Genomic DNA, 20,862 nt, shown 5'->3' on the forward strand with positions numbered 1-20,862 from the left:
AGTAATATTTAGAGTAGAAATATATTTTACAAAATAAAGAAATGATGTCAGTGAGAATGAGAGAATTGGGAATAAGTCAACTCATAAATCAAACATACTTTCAAAAAATATTTTATATGCGGAAACCAATTTACGGGAATGATCAGACATATGTTTGTTGTGAGCAAAAGCCTACTGAGACCCCCAGGAACGCATATGAAGTACACAAAGTGTTTGCTTTTGCACCTCCTCGTATTTTGTGTTCTTTGTGTTGTCTATGACACCTCCCTCCCACAGACAGGCTGGTAGATTTTTTTATTTTTTTTTGGATCTCCTCAAACACGTCCATTTGCATTTTAAACATGTCAAGGAAATGGCTTCCGTCTCAGCTGTCACTGTGTTTGCCAGACAAGCAGGGGATGTCTGTTTATGTGACACAGACAAAATACACCTCGCTGCTGCAGATACCACCATGCAGCATGTGTTACAAGGTACTGTAGCACAAATGAGTGTCAAGGAAAGCCAGAATTGGACTGTCAATTTTAAACTCAGACAAATGTTGTTTAAGATCATTGTCAAGATGTTTTTGAACACACTCCTTTTAAAAATCTTCAATCTTGTAGAAATATTATTATTACTATTATTATTATCATTATTAGCAACACAGAAAAATTATGCATGGTATCATTGCTTTATTGATCCTTGCTTGTTGCTAAAATGTAAGTTGCTTTGGATAAAAGCCAAATATGCAAATGTTCATATTCATAATACAGATATACCTGCTAGAGAACACTCGTAAACTTCATGTTAACTTTGATATCCAAAAAATTCCATTCAGGGAACTGTAAATAAAAATGAATTTTAACAGCAGCAGCTTCAGTTAACTATTGTAAATATGAGACACACTAGAGCTCGGGCATTGACAGACACACTGTGAGCCATGATATGAATTATAATGGGGAATACTTCCCTGTTTAGTTTAATAATATGTGCTACTAACTAGCTCATTTTGTTTTGATTCTCTCTCTCCTCTCCTTCCTGGTACGCTGGAGCTACACCCGTAGACTGCATCGGTAAATTGGCAGAGCTGCTATGCAGTCTAACAAGAGTGCTGCCGAGCTTCTGTGCTTAATGAATTGCTGAATGTGTTTGCCGTCCTTACGGGCAAAGATCCACTGCCGAGTCTCACGAAGCCTCCTTGATTTGTCTCGTTACATTGAGGTTAAACATTTTATTACTTGGGTCTTTTTCCTCCACAGTTGACTTCATTATGCTATTTCTGGGCCTTCATTTGCTTACCTATCCCTTTAAGGGACACCTAGCAAGTGAAAACCTATTTGTATCCCTTTGATTTTTCATTCAAAAGGTAGAATAAAATCTGCAGTGGGAGGTTTAGTAATACATGTTAGGTTCATGTGCTGGAAGAAGAAAGAGGTTATTTTATTCTGAGTGGGTTAAAAATTATACATTACCATTAAACAAGACTGCAGTGACATTTAATTAATAGGCTACTTGTTGGACAGTTACACGTGAGACATATGTATTCTCCACAGCAGGTCGTTCTCAGTGCAAGTTGTACAGCGCTGAATACATCACACTAGCTAGCCCTAGCATGGCTGACAGCTGGCATTTGTCAGACATGTTCCTGAACTTACCCTTTTCGCACCAACACTCTGAAAGCTCCTCAGCAGGGCCAACGAGTATGTTATGGGGAAATAAATGCAGCAATGTTTTCCATCCTTAGCTGACAATCTCTGACAAGTGTTTGGCACGTCCTCTTCCCTTTTTAAACAGCAGGTAGGTGACAACAGCTTTCCTTTGTCATGTTAGACTGAGCTCTGAGGTTGTTCTTGACAGGTAAATGTCTTATGAAACAGTCACGAAATGGAAATCATGGAGCTTGTCAGTTAAAGAGGCAGAAAGTGGGAGCTAGCAGTGCACAGGAAAAGGGGGGTGGTTTGATAGTATTGTTTTTGACAGGGAAGAGGATATGTGCGCCACCATACCTTGTTGCATTAAGGAACCGACTCCAAACCAGAAGCTGTTGAGGAGAGTGAAGTTGTTTTCCACCACATCTGATCCAGGGTTACAAGGATGGGCGTCATACCATTCATATGGGCTGAACCTGGAAAAGAGGCACGAAGTTGGAAAGCTGTTTTCAGAACTTTTATGAGTTATGAGATCTGAGAAAATGCAAGGGTGGTATCACATCACCTTTATCCTTCTTGAACAGCATTCCCTCCTCAAAAACTGAATCATATTAGCATGCAAGCTATTTTGAGAGTTTCAGCTATTTTCGAGTTCCGCCTTTGGTTTGGAGTAACAAAACTATTAATGACTGCGCTAGCGCAGCAGCTCTACAAAGCACTACAGATTTTTTGGCCACTTGGCAGCAGCAGAGCAATCTGTAAATGCAACCTTGGCAAGCCTTATAAAGTTGTTGTGGCAAATATGTTAGCTAACAGTTGCCTTTTTACAGATCCAGCAAATGCAGAGCAACACTCACTAAAATCGAGTCGTGTTTCTGGCCGACTGATAAGTCAAATATTCACTCTCCTTTCAGCTCTGTTTTGGTCTCCACCTACTCCTAAGAAAAATCTCTTCAGCGGCAACATGCTCTTTTATGTTCACCCATTAGTTTCTAACTAGGGCTGAACGATTTGGGGAAAAGATTTTTCTGCCAGATATTGCAATAACGATTTGTGTTGTTTTTCTAAAGTTTAGCTTAAGTTCAATATTCACTGTCAGTCTATTTTTGACAGAAGGCGCATTGAGCAGCACAGAGCGGATGAACCTGGTAGGAAGTCAGACACAGAACGGCATAGAGAATATGGTTGATTTTCAAAATAAAATGCCCTGTGCAGACTCCCGATCGTGTATCAACAATTAACACAGTTAAAACAGACATAAAAATAAACAATTTAACTACGTAGCCTACTTAACTATGGTAGAAGAGCAAAAATCAAGGACAGCTGAACAAATGAACAAAATCTAAACAAGTCAGCAAAATCAGGCAGGCAAAACGCTCTTATTCTGAAATGCTCCATATGGGAAATGTAACCTGTGGAGAACAAGGAAAAACTGGAAACAGAGAGCTGTTATCCATAGTTGAAGGACAACAAAGGACAAATTACCAACATGCCAACATTGTAGGGCAGGCTAAACGCTCCGCTACTGAAACACTTAACTGTGAGTTGACACCGCTGCCTGTATCTGTTCGCCATTATCCGACGTTTTCCTCTAGTTACGTTTGTTGTTATAAAATGTACACACCCTGTGCTCTGATTGGTGAGTGGGACCGTAACAGGAAGCAAGGTTGATGGGAGCTGTAACAAAAGGGACCCAAAACCTTAAAGTGAACAATGTGGCTACCCACACATACATTTTAAGTTATTTATATGCAGCAGTTTCACTGGTTTTATCGTTATCTATTATTAAATGTCACATGGAAACATTTAAAAATAAAGTAGTCCTGGTTTAGCTGTACCTTTAGAAATTTCCTCAACAATTTCTTATATGCTTTGTGCTTAAAGTGACCAATGAGGCTCAAAAATATAATTTTTTAGAGGGTATAATGTCATGTTTGAGAATGTGAGGTATAAAGACGCCTCGTAAAGTCCCATAAAACCACAAAGCATACATCTTTCCATATCTCTGCCATTTAGTGTGGCACCTGCTGAAAATGCTGCACACCTTTATTGCACAAGTAATTCTTAGAGGCAGATGCTGAGATAAAACATGCTAAATGTCACTACTTTAACCTTTTAAAACATATTTATATAATGTGAAAAAATATTTTTCTGTCTCTTTATTCTGGGTGTTCTGCTAAGTAGCATTGGATACCTTATACTCTAGATAGTATCTCCTCAAAATGTGGCATATCTGTTACTTTGATGACATATAAAAGAAAATGCTAATGACCAGAAACCACATAAGTAACTAAAATGGTCCACAACACTGGAACTCACAATGGTGAGTCCTCAAGTGCATTTTCTTAGTTCTGACTGACATTAGTGAGAATACTCTAGAATGATTTGAGTGAAATGTATATTGTTCAAAATATAGATACACTTCAATCTAATTACATGCAAGACATATTTTTTAATGTCAGCAGTCTATTTTAATCAGACACTGAACACGACTGGTGGTCAATCGTGAAAGAGTCTTTTCCAGCCGTCATTCAAGTATTTCTCATCATGTTTAGGCAGCCAGACATCTGAACTGAAAATGACTTGTCAAATATACTCACTAGTGTTTTATCTCAAAAGTGCTTCTCTTAACATTCACAACTCATGTGCCCTTCATAACATTTTGCAGACATCAGAGAGGCCTTGTCCAGCTCTTGTATAAATGTGGTGCTCTCTACCATTCTAATAAATTCAGGCTCATTTTGTTTACTGTAATGTTAAAGGGAAAGACACGGTCACATAATATGTGATAGTGGAGATGCGTGGGAAATAGGAGAGGCACATACGAACTACACATGAACTAGACTTAAACAGGCCACAAATCAAAGCAAAAGAAATGTCTTCTTTACACTATTTGGGTGCAATTTCCACACAGACATTGTGACAGTGCTGATTCAATTCCCCTGGTTCTCTGCAAATTTCTAAAAAGGTTGTGCTGACAAGCAGAGCCATAAGCTTGCTTAAAGCTGTTTCCTGAACAACCCAATACAAAACTGCCTGCTAAACAACACTATTAGCTAAAGGCCAAGAGTATAGCCTACACACAGGAGGTGGTCTGGAAACAGCTTGACATCCACACAAACGCAAACTATTAATAAAGCAAAATATTAGATTGAATTTGCAACTACTTTAGACCAATGATGCAACAGGTACGGTCATCTAATGTTTAACTACTTAATATTCAAATATTCTGCATTATTTGGTGTATGTTAAGTGGTAAGATTTAAATACCACTAAAAAGAGAAGTTTACCCCTTCGTCTACAAGTAAATGTAATCAAAAATTAATTATAGAAACACAAAGTGTTACTATTTAAGTTATTTATAATGTATTACAAAGGTTTTTAGTTAGGCATATTAGCAATCTTTTTGGTTGCCCAAACTGATTTAATGTGTTGGAGTTAGGCCTATTTGAAGAGCAACACGTTTAACCTACATTTGCCTTTTGGCTTTAACCTACCTTCTAAGCCTGCAGAACTGATTGTCTGTTGTGTTTGTGTTTACAGCTGTTCGAAGTGAGGCAGAGTCTACTAGCAGCAGAGGAAGTGGCGTTGTAGATATGCGTCACAATGGATCTGATGTCGTATGAGGAAGATAGCAGCTTTGAGGGAGTGTCACGATGGATAGTGTGACCCCCAAGCCAGGAGCTCACCGACCTGTTGCATGCTGCAGACAAGGCTGCAAGCTAATCCAAAGTACAAAGCATCACAGGCGTCTGTAGAATGGATGATGTTCTGACAGCCACCACCAGATGAGTCAGAGGTGGACAGACATTTTGTCCCGCAGTGCAGCATTTGATATGTTTTGTGAATGGTTTATAAACCATAAACTTTTTATCAACATGTGCCTCGTTAATGAATTCCTCATGTTCCTCCTAAATTCATGTCCTTGATTAGTGTAGGCCAATAGCATGAATACGACATGTAACATATCACATGAATATAATCTTCAGTAAGTGCAGTATTTATTTAATACAGGGTTATTAATTATACATCATTATTATTATTATTAGGGAGGGGTTTACCCAAGCCTGTATTAAGGCCCAGGGTGACCAATAGCGACAGATCTATCAACCAATCACATGTGATTGATGATTGGTGATGTCATTTGTTTCATCCAATGAATGAGAAGTCAGGTTAGTGTGCTGCTGCTGCTGCTGCTGCTGCTTTTCATATAAGTAGAGCCTCTCATTACATCCTTTAAAATCCTTGGTTTAAGGTATAGGCAGTTTTTTCACAGGCACATATACATTACAGTATATTTACATGTAATCTATCTCTGGACTAAAATGTCTCTTTGGACAAATAAATATAAGGTACCTTGCAACATAACCTGATTATTATGGTGCAGCAGAGCTTTTGAAAGTGTTTTCTGCTTTAAATTGTTGGTAATGCCTTGACACCTTTGTCCAGCATTTAAAATTGCCTACTTAAGTAGCCCTCTTATTGTTTACCGCTGTCTGTTTTATGCTAAGATGATGCACTTTTAGGAATGCAGCTTTTCAACTATCTAGGCCGGCCTCCAAAAAACTGATGCAACAATTTAAGATGATTTTGTACTTATGTGAAGCCACTCCAGAATCTGTTTGGTCTCACAACAACGAATGAGGAGTGCAGCTGTTTGCTCTCAAGCCCAAGAACTCCTTTCAGTGCCCGCTTTTCTAAAACTTCCTCAAGCACCACTTTGCATGAGAAGCAGCAGGAAGTACTGACAATGATACTAACAGGATATTCATCATATTCATGACCAAAAAATAATTGTAAACAAGTGAGATACTTTTCAGCCAATCAAACAGATAATCTCCATCCATAATAATTTTATGACTTATTACTGCCAGGAATTTCATTTTTCTATGTAAATGCTGATGATCAACTATAAATAGCCTCCTCAGATGAAATGCCACATCAGGTGTGTAAATTTTTTTCTTTGTACTGAAAATATGATAATTAGAGAAGTTATAATTTTTTCCTTCAGCAAGTATTTCATCTTTTTAAACGATCATTTTAAGGTGCACCGTTTAAAACAGCATTGCCAATTCCAAAGACATTGCACAGGAAACAAGAAATTGCACACAGAATGTGACTTTGCAACTCAACTAAAGGTTTTTTCTATTCCTCCGCCCACTGCTGAGCTGTAGAGAGCCCATGTAGACATAACTGCCTTGATCACTACCCAGCAGCTAACACAGTATGAGAAATGGGCTGGTATATTCTAATCGCAGCCTGCAATGATAACCAAGTAAATTACTATTGAAAGACCTCATGGAAAATGTATGAAGTACTGATGGGACAAATTGTATGAAACATACCTGGCAATGACAAACAGGACACAGCTAACACCCAGGTAGGCCAAGAGGATGTAGACCCAGATGTCAGGAGTCATGGGGTTCAAGAAGGAGAAGAAGCCGTTATTGGTGGTATTGGGTTTCCGATAGAGGATGCTGATACCCATACTCATGAAGGGCTTGGAGAAGTCGATGACCTTTTCACGCATGTAGGTGATGGTGAGAGGAGCAACTGCCAAGTCTGCTCTCTGTAGTGGAAAAACAAAATACATAAATGGACAATTTTTCTGATTCCTATTTTCATATTGACAGTGTTTTGTTTTTTTTAACTAGCAAGCTAGCGTGGCTTTAGAGGTGGCAGTATACAATCATGGTACACAGAGGATGGATCCAAATGTTGAGTCTCTCCAGGACCACCAAGGGGTTGACATTTGTGGCTTTTAGTGATATGTCTTGACAGCCATTGGATGAACTACCATGAAGTTTGGTACAGACATTCATGTACCTTTCAGGATGAATTCTGTTTACTGTTGTGGTTCCTAAAATTTTCATAATTCTAATGTATGAGACGCATTTCCATATATCTGTCTCAAGTTATTATCTAGTGTCTAGGGATGAAACGATTTACCATGGTAAAATTTCCGACGGTTATTATTACCGTACACATTTTAAGTACCATGATAACCGAGTACGCTATTATAATCTCACGGCAAACACTGCACAGCGTCTCCCAGAAAAAGGCGCGCATGCGCAGAATGCATCATAGGCTTGTTTGGGTCAATGACAACACGGTGGAAGACAGCGCTGCGGAGATTTTTCAGTCACTCTGAAGTCCAATCGTATTTTAGTTTTTATGAGAGCGCTGAGGGAAACCTGATTGAAGAAAATGACCTTATAGTGAACGTAGGGTGAGTTAACTTTTAGCTTTGGTTTGTCTCTCTGACTTGCTAACAGCTTGTAAACTGAAGCTCTCAGTGTTTGCTGCTCTTGTAAAAACGCTACACGTTGTTCTGCTGCTGTGTGCGTCATGTGTCGGCAGAGTCTATTCGCCCACTGCACGTGATAACACGTTACGCAGTTTAGTCAACCAACCAGCATATCTAGAAACGCTACAGACTCCTCTGTATTTACGTCAGTTTTTGGGCTCATTGCAGTTACTATCACCGTCTTCTAAAGACTTATTTGTTTTCATGTAATTGCCCACGGGGTCATTGTATTACCTATATACTATAAAATATTAAATCTTGATAATGCACATTTAGATGATTTTCATATGTTTACAAAAGGTATTTGCTGTTATTTTATTTTTCATGCAAACAAAATGGCAATTGTATTTGTAGTTTTCAATATAAAACTTGTTGAAATGGTTTCAGTGTGTGTATCAGTACATTTTAATCTTCTTTGGCACATTTTTACAATACCGTGATGATACTGATAACCGTGATAATTTTGGTCACTATAATTGTGATGTGAAATTTTCATACCATTTCATCCCTACGAGTGTCATTAGAATCACATACCACACCATATAGTATTATGCAATGGACATGGCTGGGCATTAGAGAGAAGATGCAGTCACCTATTATGTATTAAATATTTAGAAGGTTACCATTTAAATTGGCGGCCCCCACAACTCCCCTGCACCATGTCTGGACAGGAGGTTAATGAAACCAGCTGCTTGGTTCACGCTAGGATACCTCTTGCCGCCAAGAAACAGCACAACTTTTCTTCCTACATACTGAGCGCTGAGAGAGGAACATTCAACAATTCACAGTACATCATTTTCAGCAGGTAAAATGAGATCTCATGTTTGTGTTGGATCTTTATGCAAAGCCATTAAACCTAACCCTGCTGGAATTAAATCAGCTCATCCCAGAAACACACATAACCTTAATAAGATCAAAAGAAAACGATCTGACTGGTGCAAACATGTCCTTCCCTCTTGTGAACTAGAGTATTGTATGGCATCTTATTGTTTTTTAACATCTTAAAACATTTGTTTTTTTTTACTATAAATCCTCAGTTTCTAGACCATAAGGCTGTTCTTAACATGAATTTAACTTTCCCTATGGCTTCAACAATTCTCCCCACAGATGCATGTGATAACTACCACGTGGCAGTAAACAAAGGTCAGAAAGTTAACATTTCCACTTTGAATGTGGCACTACGGATTACGCACTCCCGTGTTCAGCACCATGGTGGCTAAATACATGGTGGCCTCTGAAGAGATGGAAAGATGGGAAAACCGGTGCATCCTGCAGTGCATCTGCTGTCTCTCTTAAACTATTCAAATTTGTACATCACATACTGCTCCCTCTGTTCTTTGCTGCCAACTGCCGCTTTGAACCAACCTGCCACTCAGCCGGAAGATCAACCAGCATGCGATTCCAGACATCCCTACGGTGGGCTAATATACATGCTGCATGTCCTTGTTCTGCTTACTGCTTAGGCACACAGACTGGGCACAAGCAAGATAACCTGATAGTGCCCTGCTGCGTGCCACATGGCTGAGTGTTATCTGGGTTTGCAGATGGTGGGCTTAGTGGTGTTCTCCCTCTGGACCTCCTCACCTGATGACAGCCTGGAGGATTCATGAAGTTACAGCTAACATTATCCATGCATTTCAAAACTACTGACTGAACTGAACATACTTAGCATTATTAAAGTGAGCTGTTTCTTAATATGTTTTTTTCTGTGAAACGATTAAAGACAGCATATGGCATTAGTGTTTGCTTCAGCGCTAAACATATAGAAATTAGATGCTAGTGCTTACAACCAATGCGTGTTATCCCTCAACGAACATTACTATGCTATACGGTCTTTATTTGCATTTTACAGCTTGTTCTTTTTATGAATATTTAGAGAAAATTCAAGAGCAAATTTTTCTCTGGTGGAATGTGTTGCAATTGCAGAAAACCAATTTGCTGAATTATGCAATGGTTACCGCAGACAACAGACTGCAATTTTTGCTATAGGGATGGTGAGGGAATGTATAAATGTCTGATTGGCCACTTGTATGCTGTACATGCATTTACAAAACCTGTGGTGAGGAATGAATGCACAGCGTGACACACAGTGCACAACAGTATAGATGTGTCTGAACCCTCCTTATATAACATAGTCTCTTATCAAAATATACAAAGGGTTGATGATGAAGCATATGCGATGTAATCAAGAAATTGTTGCTTTGCATAAGAAGCCCTTTCAGAGCATGATGGCCGGGAACTGTGATTTACTCAAGAGTGCTTTGGCAGGGGAGACAGACATGTTTGCTGTTGAGGCAGTTGAACTTTTGCCCTTGCAGCCATAGGTCAACCACTCTCACCACTAGGTCATCTTACTGTCTCAGATAACAATCACAGTTGTCCATCCACTTCCAGTCACATGTCCCGGTTACCAAAAAGTCGCGTGGCTTTTTATTCAGACATAAATCTAATCGACTACAATATTTGTAGACAAAGAGGATGTGGGCTGGCTTACAGCCTTCTGTCGAAGCAAATATTAATTGCCATGACGCAGCAAATGATGTGCTAAGCATGCTATTAACATTTGCATCACACATTAAAGTGATCATCTATTGTGACTAAATCAAGTTTAACAAGGCCTGTTGCATCATTTAGCACCTTCTAAACAATGCCCTTTGGCACTGCAGTGAGCTTTGTGACTACTCAGAGGAAAATAAAGGGCTGTATGTTACACAATGCTCAGTCAATCAGTTACATGGGGAGTAAACCATATAATAGTATCATAATCATCCAATGATATATATAAAGGCAAACACAAACATAAACACAGAGCTTTACTATGTCACATTAGTTTCTTTGTGTGAAAATAACTTCATGACCTACAGAGATGAGTGAAGGCATGCAACTGATAAAAAAAAATAGATTTAAAGTCTTTTTCTCTTAGAAATATGTCAGTCAAATGCTTTTGTGTAATTCTGTAATGCAACTGTGATTTATGAGGGCACCCTTTGTGAGCTGATAGCATTAATGCATGAGCTTTGTGTTTCAGCACCTTTTTATCAGCTAAAACCAAATGTTTTCCCCTGCTTTCTACCACAGACCTTATCTAAGTCTGTGAATTTTTTTTAAGTTAAGGCAGTGGTCCCCAGTAAACTGTTAAACATCTTATCTATCTGTGTTACAAGGAGGGGGCGATGGGTTTTTAAAAGGTTAATAGAAAGTAATTATGAATAAAAATGGGACAGATAAGAACTATGACAGTCGTTTACCTTTCCCTTTTTTATCTCTTTGTACATGGTGTACACAATTAATGCAATTCATACATGCAATCTACAGAAATATATACATAGGAAAATAGCATTTTACAGTACTTGATCCAGTTCTTGTTAGAGCTGGGAAGAAATACAACCCAAACTTATTCCTTCAGTGAGATGTGGTACTTTGAGGTTTACTCTCAAGAAAATCTGTGGCCATTGTGGCCTCATATATATCATTCCAGGGTCATATCTCTAGAGCTTGCCTTAAAGTTGATGTTTCAGGTCTGCTGAATCACAATCAGCTTATCCATACCAACAGGGGTAAGGAAAGCACTAGACCACAAAATAGAAGCAACTAAAAATCCACAAAGAAGATGTCATGCGTCCTTGGTCATGCGATAAGGAGCAATATAAGCAATAACTAGCAGTATAGATTCTAATCTTCACTTCTGCTGCTTTTTACAAAGGCAGTAGACTAAAAACATAGCAATAGATACAATACATTCTTAAACGCCATACTTAAATTCATGCTTTAACTGTATTTATCTGATAATTTATCATTTATCTTCTATACAACAGAAGCAACTGGCGCCACTCATTGGTATGGGTGTGTGTGTGCTCAGCAGCGTACGTTCATATTTACAGTAAGCTCCGTCAAGTGGTCTAAGTCACCAGATGCTACATCTTCACAGAGCACATGTAAACCTTAAGTCACAAACAACAACACCACAATACAAATGTTTCTGTTTGGCTGTAAATTAATGTAAATGGATTTATTTGACAATATTGGGGGAGCCACAAATAAAAAAGGAGTCCAGCCCAGCAATCAATTGAAACAAAATAAATGATTCAGGTCAGCACGATCAGCAAACTCTTGTTTTTTTTTATTCCCCTACATAAATCATGTTCATTCAACATTCCACTGCATATTTTCCCCCTGGTCATCCACACACCCCAGTACAGTGCCTCTATGCACCCCCATGGGGGCCAGCCCCTTATTTTGAGAACCACTGCTTTAAACCAGAGAACAGACTAATACAAAGAGCATATGTGCTGTTTAATAATGGAGTCATGCATCTCCATTTCGTGGCAGCATTCTCTGCCTTTAGTAATCCATTTGTTCCCCTCAAGGTTATTGTTATTAACATGGCTCTAGCAAAAAGCTTGGGCTGAGAAATAAAGTGCTGCAGTGGGAGGCCACCTTTCCCAACCCTTTCAGCACCAAGCCATTGACTCCTGCCATACGATTCCTTGCACTAAATGCCACTTAAGCTATTACAAGTTTTCAGCTGAGTACAGCTCTGACCCGATGGGGCTGAGGACAAAGGGAGAGCAATGACAGGGACACTTATGAAATGCCAGCAGAGAATTGCCACCATCACTCCGATGTGAGGCAGTTTCAAGGCCGCTGAGGCTTTGAGTTTGACACAGACAGCTGCGATTGTCTGCTATGCCTCAGCAAGATGATTGCTGGTGTTTTCTCCAGTATCCTTACAATATATACAGCATCACATGCTCATCCTATGTCTCTGGTTTACCCAGCTGAAGGAAGTGGTTTGTCTCACTTAATGGCATCAACACACTTGTAACTTTTAGGCAAACTTGATATAATTGTGTCATAAATGTAACTGAAAGCTTTGTATTCTCTTGCTGCCTTGTACTCAATCATACCCATATAACTGGCCAAACAGAGGACATAACTTGCAGTTCAGTTCAGTGGCATGCTTTTTTTTAAGTTTGCGTGATGATGTAAAATACTTTTACAGTGGATGGAGCTGCATAATTGTAAAGATGCAGCAGATAGTAAAGAAAAAAAAACTGTATGGCATTTTGGGAAATACGCTCATTCACTTTCTTACTCAGAGTCAGACAAGAAGATTGATACCATTCTCATGCCTGTACAATAAATATTTAGTAGGAGCCAGCAGTTGATAAGTTTAGTTAAGCATAAAGACTGTAAACGGGGGAAACAGCTAGCCTGGCTCTGTCCAAAGGTAACCTACCAGCATCTCTAAAGTTCAGTAATTAACATATGATGCCTCATTTAATCTCTACAAATGTTGCCGTTTTAAGGGTTATAACCCGACTATTTCTTGGCAGAAGCAGTAACTTCTAAGAGTCTCAGCCTGTTGCCTGGCAACTACTAAGCTAAGCTAACAAGCTGCTGGCATCAGCTAGATATTTGCTGTACAGACATGGAAGTAGCATCGATCTTCTCATCTAATTCTTGACAAGAAGGCAAATAGGCGTAAGAATTCCTGAAAAATATGAGGCAGACAATATGAAGTATAACTTACATGTTCTATAAGTTCCCTGATAATGCCGTTCCACTGGCCCTTCTCGTCCTGAGAGCCATATTTCCCATCAGGCACCAGACGGATCTCATACGTGAAGCCCAGGATGTTGGCCAGCTCTTTGAGCAAGTCGATGCAGAATCCTTCGAAGCGGTCGTTTCCAACCAGCGCCTTGTCAGACTTCTTAAGCATGACATATGGCTCCTCCTGCACAGACCCAAAAGATCAAATAAAAAGCAATGGTGAGGTCAGCTTTTTCAATTTGTTTCAACACATTCATCTAATTCAAGCAAAGTGATCTGAGCTGATGAGTCGCTGTTGCATTTAGCAGGCATTGACAGCAGACACAAGTTCAGTGTGCGGATACAGGGAGTGTTAAAATATGAAATACAGCTGATGTTTATCTTACATTGATGTTTTAATGAAAGGAATACTGTAGTGCAAGTAAATGTATTGTAAACTGCAAGACTTCGACTAGTGTTTGGTATAGGGTAATTATAAATAACGGTATTTAATGCACACAGAAGGAATGTTTATACTATCAATGTGCCTGCAATGTTAAGCTAACTAAACCTAATGTCTCCTCCCTCACTGCTGTGCGTTGGCCTATATAGCCAGTGCACAGGTCAGTTCATTTTATGGTCAGGTAGCTGACACTCTTTACTGGCCTGTAATATCCTGCCTGGCTGCTCATAATTTGGGCTGTATAAAAGCTTGATTAGGAACAGAATGCCGCAGTGAAATGGAACATGCCCACGACGTTGCCTTCATCAATTGACACCAACCTCGAAGGGAGAGCAACTGAGCTGATGCCTGCAGTGACAATGACTAACACAGAATCGCTCATAAATGATTTCCTTTATTTACCATTTCCCTGCCACATAGACTTGGATATCCTGCTGTGCATCTCAAAACATGTTGTTCCATTTATGCAAGGGCTGTAATACAATTTATTGCCTCCAATAGCCAGATGTATAATTTACAAACTGAGCTCAGAAGCACAGTAATTGATTCTCTAGTGAAGGTGACCCCTTGCTTTGTGTGTTTGTTTTTTAAAATAACTGTAGCTTGTGTGGCCCTAAGTAAGCAGATACAGTCAAAGAGTAGAAAATAGGCAGTTATGGCACTCTTTATTCCCTCAGGAAATAGTTTTTCATGGAGGAAAGTGGGGGTGGCGACGGTGGAGGGGCATGCTGGTGGCATGTGGACACAGTTTCACTGTTTGCTGAAGTTATTTGCCTATAAAGAATAGTGCAAACCAAATTAATATCAAGCAGGGCATAAAGTATTCCATAAATTCTAACAAAATAAAAATGCCTAGAAATATATAGAATAAATGAAAAAATAAAACTTAAATTGTTTGAAATCAAAATGTGAAGCCACTTGGACATTACAATTAGGAGACCTCTTAAAATAAGATGTTATGAATACTTGATGACAATGCATTTAGAGAGCAAGTGCTTAACCACAAACTTTGCTCAAGTTGTCCAATTAACTTGATCAAAAAGTTTGCATGTTAAGGGAAAAAGTCATTACCATCTGTTTCTAGCCTTCCGATTCTGCTATTCCCTAAGGTTTGGACTCAAATCAAAGTGTTTATACCAGTTCTACCCTCATAGTCGCAGCATGGGCGTGCATAACAGAAAGAGGAGGGAGGTGGGCTTGCGCAGAGACATCACAGGCAATGGAGTGCAAACAATTAATGTAAGTGGGAAAACACATTAAGTGCCTTAATCTCTTCAACAAAGTTATCACTATAAAGCTGTCAGACGTCTTGTTCATGCATCACTGGAATCAGTTTGATGCAATGTCATTACACTAAGAGGGGAGATTCATATTAAAGTTGAAACTCTTCAGCAATTTAAAATAGGCAGTTTTATAATTTCAAAGTAATGATTCCCAACAAAATAGCAAATCAAGTAACACGTCGGAAATATTCAAATGCAGTTCAAGGCAAAAATTATCCCAAAATTTTGAGGGAACTTAAAATGCAACTGAAACTACCTGGTGAGAAACACATCAACATGAACACCACTCTAACCACAACATAAAATCAGCATATTCTGGCACTTCCTAGTCCAGTAGGCTAGTTTAACATTACACCATTTAAATCCTTGTTCAACTCTTTGAGATGGAATTAACATAGATGGCACCTGATAGGCATTAATTATGTCTCGCCTTGACCTCACCTCTCATAATTACAGCCTTGTGGTCCAATATAGGCGTGATGATAGTGTTTATCATTGTAGCTTGTATATATCTGTCCAGAAAAGGTGCTTAGGCAGACATCTGTGTTGGCACTTCCCTGATAGCTCCACAAAGACCCCAACATCCAGTGACAGCGTTAAATACATACAATTGGGGATCTACAAATGAATGTGAACTGGGGAAGGGGTCACCTAGTTCTCTGCACATGTAATTAATGCATTCTCAGGAGTAGTTCATTGTGTCTCACTGTCTCATTTTTTTTGCTCCAGACTTTCTCAATTTAAATGATCATGATATAACTTTAAAATCATTGATAATTGACTGTTTGTTAATCCCCTGTTCCCTTACTGTTTCTAAACCTGTCAAGCTCCCCATTCTTGCACACACATGAAGTTCATGATAATGGAGGCAGACTTAAAATTTAAAATTCTTAGTAATTTTTCTACATATGTCCACTGCAGAGACACTATCTACAACCTGGAGGAGGAACTAGTATATATGAATGTATTAGTATAATATTATAACATTAAATAAAGTGTATACTGTTCAGTTAAAAGTATACTGTTAGTAGCCTATAATAATAATATATTAAGGGTTCAGTGTATAAGATTTTGTGGCATCTAGTGGTGAGGGTTGTGAATTGCAAACATCGGTCTGGTCTACGACTGCCCCCTACCCTTTCAAAGAGCGTAGGACAGCTATGGTGGCTGACACAGCTCAAAAGGTGTAGTAGCCAGTCAAGAAATGAGGTTTCTTCAGGGATATTTATTAAGAAATTATATTTACTTAATTATTCAGTAACATGTAACATTGTCATTGTTTCTGCACCACAGTCCATTATAAACCACATAACAGATAAAGTTTATACAAACATTGACAAGGGAAACTCATTAATTCTCTCTGTGATTATGGACCCTCGCCAAAAATGACTTCTGTCCCACTGCCAGATTATAGTGCTTTGATTTCAGCAAAAAATATAAATAAATAAATAAATACTTTGATAACAATCTCAGTCATGGCAGCAACAGTTACTCACATAATCACTTCCTCTTTAGTGGTTTTGCCTACAAAATAAAAGCACGGGAAGCTTGTTTACTGCAATGCTGTATTTGGAGTTGAACTAAGCTTTTACTTTGACAAATTCTGAACGACATTAAAAGAGTCTGTAGCCTGCTTGACACACCTCTGAAAGAGCTGTCAGAAAACATGATTCCCCTAAATGTCCTCTGCCTGGAGATACTGGTGAATTGAAAAAGCGTCCATAGGATGATGGATGTGGATCAAACACTGAAACACAAACACTGTAGCACATGCCATGATCTGAAAAACATTCGCTTGTTGAAGAGAGAAAAAATTTGTCCCATCCCGAGATGGGATTGAACACTCAACCATTAGTTGTGAGACATGGACCTTACCGACTAAGCTAACCAAACAATATGATACAAGTCAATATCATGTCTTATATTCTCATCCACGGTCTAATGGTTGAAAATATTGCTCCGATGCAAAACTTATTTGCCGACCCCTGCTGTATATTATTACTACTTCTTCTTTGAATGTACGTCTTCAACATAGAGATGAGTGTCTACACTGCCTGAATTCTACCAGAAGTAGAAAAAGAATAACATAGTGACGAATAGTGTAGCATGACGATGCAACATGGCGACGTCCATGTAAGGGGGGACCAGCGGTTATGTAGATATAAATGGCTCATTCTAAGGTAATAAAAACATAATGGTTTTAATTTTACCACTAGTTGAATATTAAATCCATTTACAGCCGTGTTTATTTCTGTGTGTTGTTTTTATTTATTTAATCCTTGTACAAGAAAAATTATGTATAGTGGTCTCAAATTTGTTAATGCTATGTACTAACTCAATAATCATATTGTTCAACATTTGAAAGTTTGCTGTAGCACGTTAGACTTTTTGTGTACGGTAGGTTGTTGTCTTGAAAATCACTGGCACACTGCTGCATGAATAATTTTTCTGATTGCACATAGGCCTATCTGTTTTTAGAGGCACATGCAAGAGTCCCCGAATGTGGGCGTGGATAACAAGCAAACTGCAGCGCATAAAGAGACGATATTGTGATTGCGATTAGATTAATCGTGAAGTCTGTTATTTTTGTGCAATGTTTAAATTGATCAAATATCTTATGCATCAGTATCTGAGAAAAGAAATGTAAAGTGAGGACACTTTCCAAAAGGTTGCAGTACATTTAGAATAAAACCAGGTTGATGCTTTCTAGATTGCAATGAATATTACTGGTGGAAAGAGCAAAATATATAATAAAATGTATAATGTAAAGCTTGAATGTATTATCTGGAAGGAAAACATGCATGAAGGGGTAGGACATCATTTATGTCAGGCTACGCAGGTGACCTACCAGGATGGTACTGATGATGAGGGAGCGGTTAGCCAAGGAATCAGTGATGTTCATCCCTTTTCGCTTCGGCACTTCTGTGATGTTAAGACCTCCCGACGCACTCCACTTCCCAACCTGCGGAAGATGAAAAGCGTGTAGTTAAGTGTTCTGTGTCTGTTGGTGGACTGTGAACCTGGCAGACTCCTTTGCCAACCAGTCTCCCACATTAGTACCAGGTTGAACACATCTCCGGCAGCATTAGATGATCGGCTGAGTCACCTTTATATCAGCAGGCCAGGATGTTTTGGAAAGCAGGGGATAGTTTGGTGTATGTCATGAAATAAATCATGCATGATGGGCAAATCTGAGAAACTGGAATCATTTGATGAAAAAATACAGTAGACTGCAGTTTGATTAGTTTAATACTCTATATATTCAGTGCAACAGCTTCTATTTAACTCTTCAGTTCAAACAAAAAGTAGATGAAATGTGCTCTTTATACATAAGTCAATTTAAGTATACAAATAATGATTCATTATATTATACTGGCATATAGCAATGTTTTGCATTTCTGACATGTGCAAATGTAAAGGAAAAAGAAATATAAGACTAAACAATGGGGCTAAAACAAAATGGACATTATTAAAAATAGAAGAGAAATGTTATAGTTAGTTTGAATGAAGGTACAGCATGGGGTTGGTTGTTGGATAACATAGTGAAAGTAATTTTGTCTCTGTGAGATAAGCCAAGAGATTTGAACAAATAAAAGGAGTTATACATGCGAGAAGGCCTCAGGCAAAAATCTCTGCATATTGTAGAGACACACTCTGGAACATATCATTAGCACAAATAGTCCTGTGGCTGTCGGTAACAATCTCTCTTTGCAAGTCGAGCCTTCCACCAAACCCTCCTCCCATCCCTCCTGCTTTCTCTATTACTACAGAAACAGCTTTTAATATTCACTGGGGTTTGTGCTTGAGGTGGATCCATTTAAAGACATACAGCCCCTCACAAAAAAGCATTACAAACTCTTGGTAATGTCCTCCCTTGCCTAATCCAACGAGAGGCATATGCTCTAATTTGAAAAGCACATTAGTTACAGCTTGTCACACAACCAAAGAGGACTCCAGGAGAGAGATTTAAAAATATCTGTGAATGCTTTCCGCTTAGCAAAATTCTTTCTAATTGTACCCAATTACAATTAGCTCAATTCATTAAACATGATTAGCAAAAGTCTTGTTTCAAAAGTTATTTACTCATGCAACCACACGGAGAGCATTACATTTATTTCACCCTCCTGAGCATACCGGCGTTGAGTGAAAGTGGCACTCAGCATGTTCATAAATCCAGCACGAGCGGAAACCTGGGCTAATATTCAATTACTATGGATTAGCTGAAAAAAGTCCACATCTTAACTGGCTCTAACAGTTAAAGCTGATTCCATGGATATACTGTACGGATCAACGTTAACATGCTTGAGTGTAGGATTTGTCAGAGACACAATGAGAAGATGCTAATATGCTAATATACACTTTAGCAAGATGATTGTATTTCAACTTACATTAATTGACCACACACAGGACAAAATGGCAGTAAAAGGAGAAGAAGAAGAAGAATTTCAAAGCAGCAGTATTACAAGCTCCAATCTTGAACAGAAGGGTTACAAGCTGAAAAGCCCCTGCTATTATATAGTGTTGAGCCTTTAGGGAGTACTTGAGAAAGTCATAATGGGACTTATCCCTATTTGATGTATTCATAATGTATGAAAGCCCTCTAGTAGAGAAAATCTGTTATAGTCCAGAGGGTACTTTGCCTTCCAGTATAATAAAATAAGTTCTACATTACCAACCTTTTAGTTCGCCCCCCCCCCCTTTTTTTTTTTTTTTTTTTTTTTTTGTAAAACATGTTTATACAGCTCATTGCCACCAAAAAGCATTTTGGGCATCACCTCAAATTATCATTAAGAGAGGCTGCAATTAACACCCTAATGTGTACCCTAATCCAATTTGCTTTATGATCCACTAACTTATGCTTATGTTGAAACAGCCAATTTGCTTCCTTGTTAGGAGGTAAATGATACTGTCAAATTTGCATTATCTGTCTAACATCAAGAGGAAAATCTGAAACATATTTCTGAAATCAATAATCCATTCAATTCTTTTTATGTTATAGTCATCACAGAAGTTTGACTTTTTTATGCACTGCTTGTGATGACATGTCACTGTTGTGCTTTTATTCCATCTGAGCAAAAAATGCATTCTAAGAAAAGACCTAATTATTAGAATTATTAGAATTAAGTTAAGTTACCTTTTCAAGTCCGTCCTCCTTTAGACTGATGATGTCCAGGTCGAAGTCTGTACGTAGACCAGTTGTCTTGTTGAATGACAGTCTCCCCGTCAAACCATCCCAGTGGGACTGAAAGATAATATATTTACACCTCTATGCTTGCATTCAAACACACTCACGTTGTAAACCCCTGTACAATATAATGCAATCAGTATTCCTGCAATAAATACTATCTTTTGGGGGACATCCTAAATTTTGCCCTATCAGATTGTATACCCAAGTGTTGAGGTTTTAGTTTACATTGCTTTGCACAATATTATGTAACTAATATTTTGTCACAGCTGTACGTAACTAAATATTTGGTTTACATTACAATAATGAAATTTATGGCTGTTAACAAAACACATACACACCTACCACACACTACAACACCCTCCTATCTTTTACCGGGAGTAAATCCACATACACAGAACAAAAGTACCAACAAAACCGTACAGGGTGCATTTCCTGTTGAAAATTACATGTTACATATCAAT

The 20,862-nt window shown here is 38.5% G+C and overlaps 1 protein-coding gene and 1 long non-coding RNA gene across 3 annotated transcripts in view; one reads left to right on the forward strand and one right to left on the reverse strand.

Annotated features, from left to right (window-relative positions):
• The window catches only part of grik3 (glutamate ionotropic receptor kainate type subunit 3), a 95,880-nt gene that overhangs the window by 12,040 nt on the left and 62,978 nt on the right, over window positions 1-20,862 (reverse strand). For both annotated transcript variants that reach the window (XM_046044261.1, XM_046044260.1), the window contains 5 exons: window positions 20,348-20,455; window positions 18,062-18,175; window positions 13,469-13,672; window positions 6,974-7,197; window positions 1,986-2,104 (listed from right to left, as the gene is read on the reverse strand). In XM_046044261.1, coding sequence (XP_045900217.1) covers window positions 1,986-2,104; window positions 6,974-7,197; window positions 13,469-13,672; window positions 18,062-18,175; window positions 20,348-20,455 — 769 coding nt within the window. The remainder of the gene's footprint in view (window positions 1-1,985; window positions 2,105-6,973; window positions 7,198-13,468; window positions 13,673-18,061; window positions 18,176-20,347; window positions 20,456-20,862) is intronic.
• LOC123967913 lies at window positions 3,054-5,505 on the forward strand. Its single transcript, XR_006824373.1, has 2 exons — window positions 3,054-3,168; window positions 5,172-5,505. It is a non-coding gene; the product is annotated as an uncharacterized LOC123967913 (long non-coding RNA).

The sequence above is a fragment of the Micropterus dolomieu genome, linkage group LG03, assembly GCF_021292245.1.
Source record: "Micropterus dolomieu isolate WLL.071019.BEF.003 ecotype Adirondacks linkage group LG03, ASM2129224v1, whole genome shotgun sequence".
In the NCBI taxonomy this organism is placed as follows: Eukaryota; Metazoa; Chordata; class Actinopteri; order Centrarchiformes; family Centrarchidae; genus Micropterus; species Micropterus dolomieu.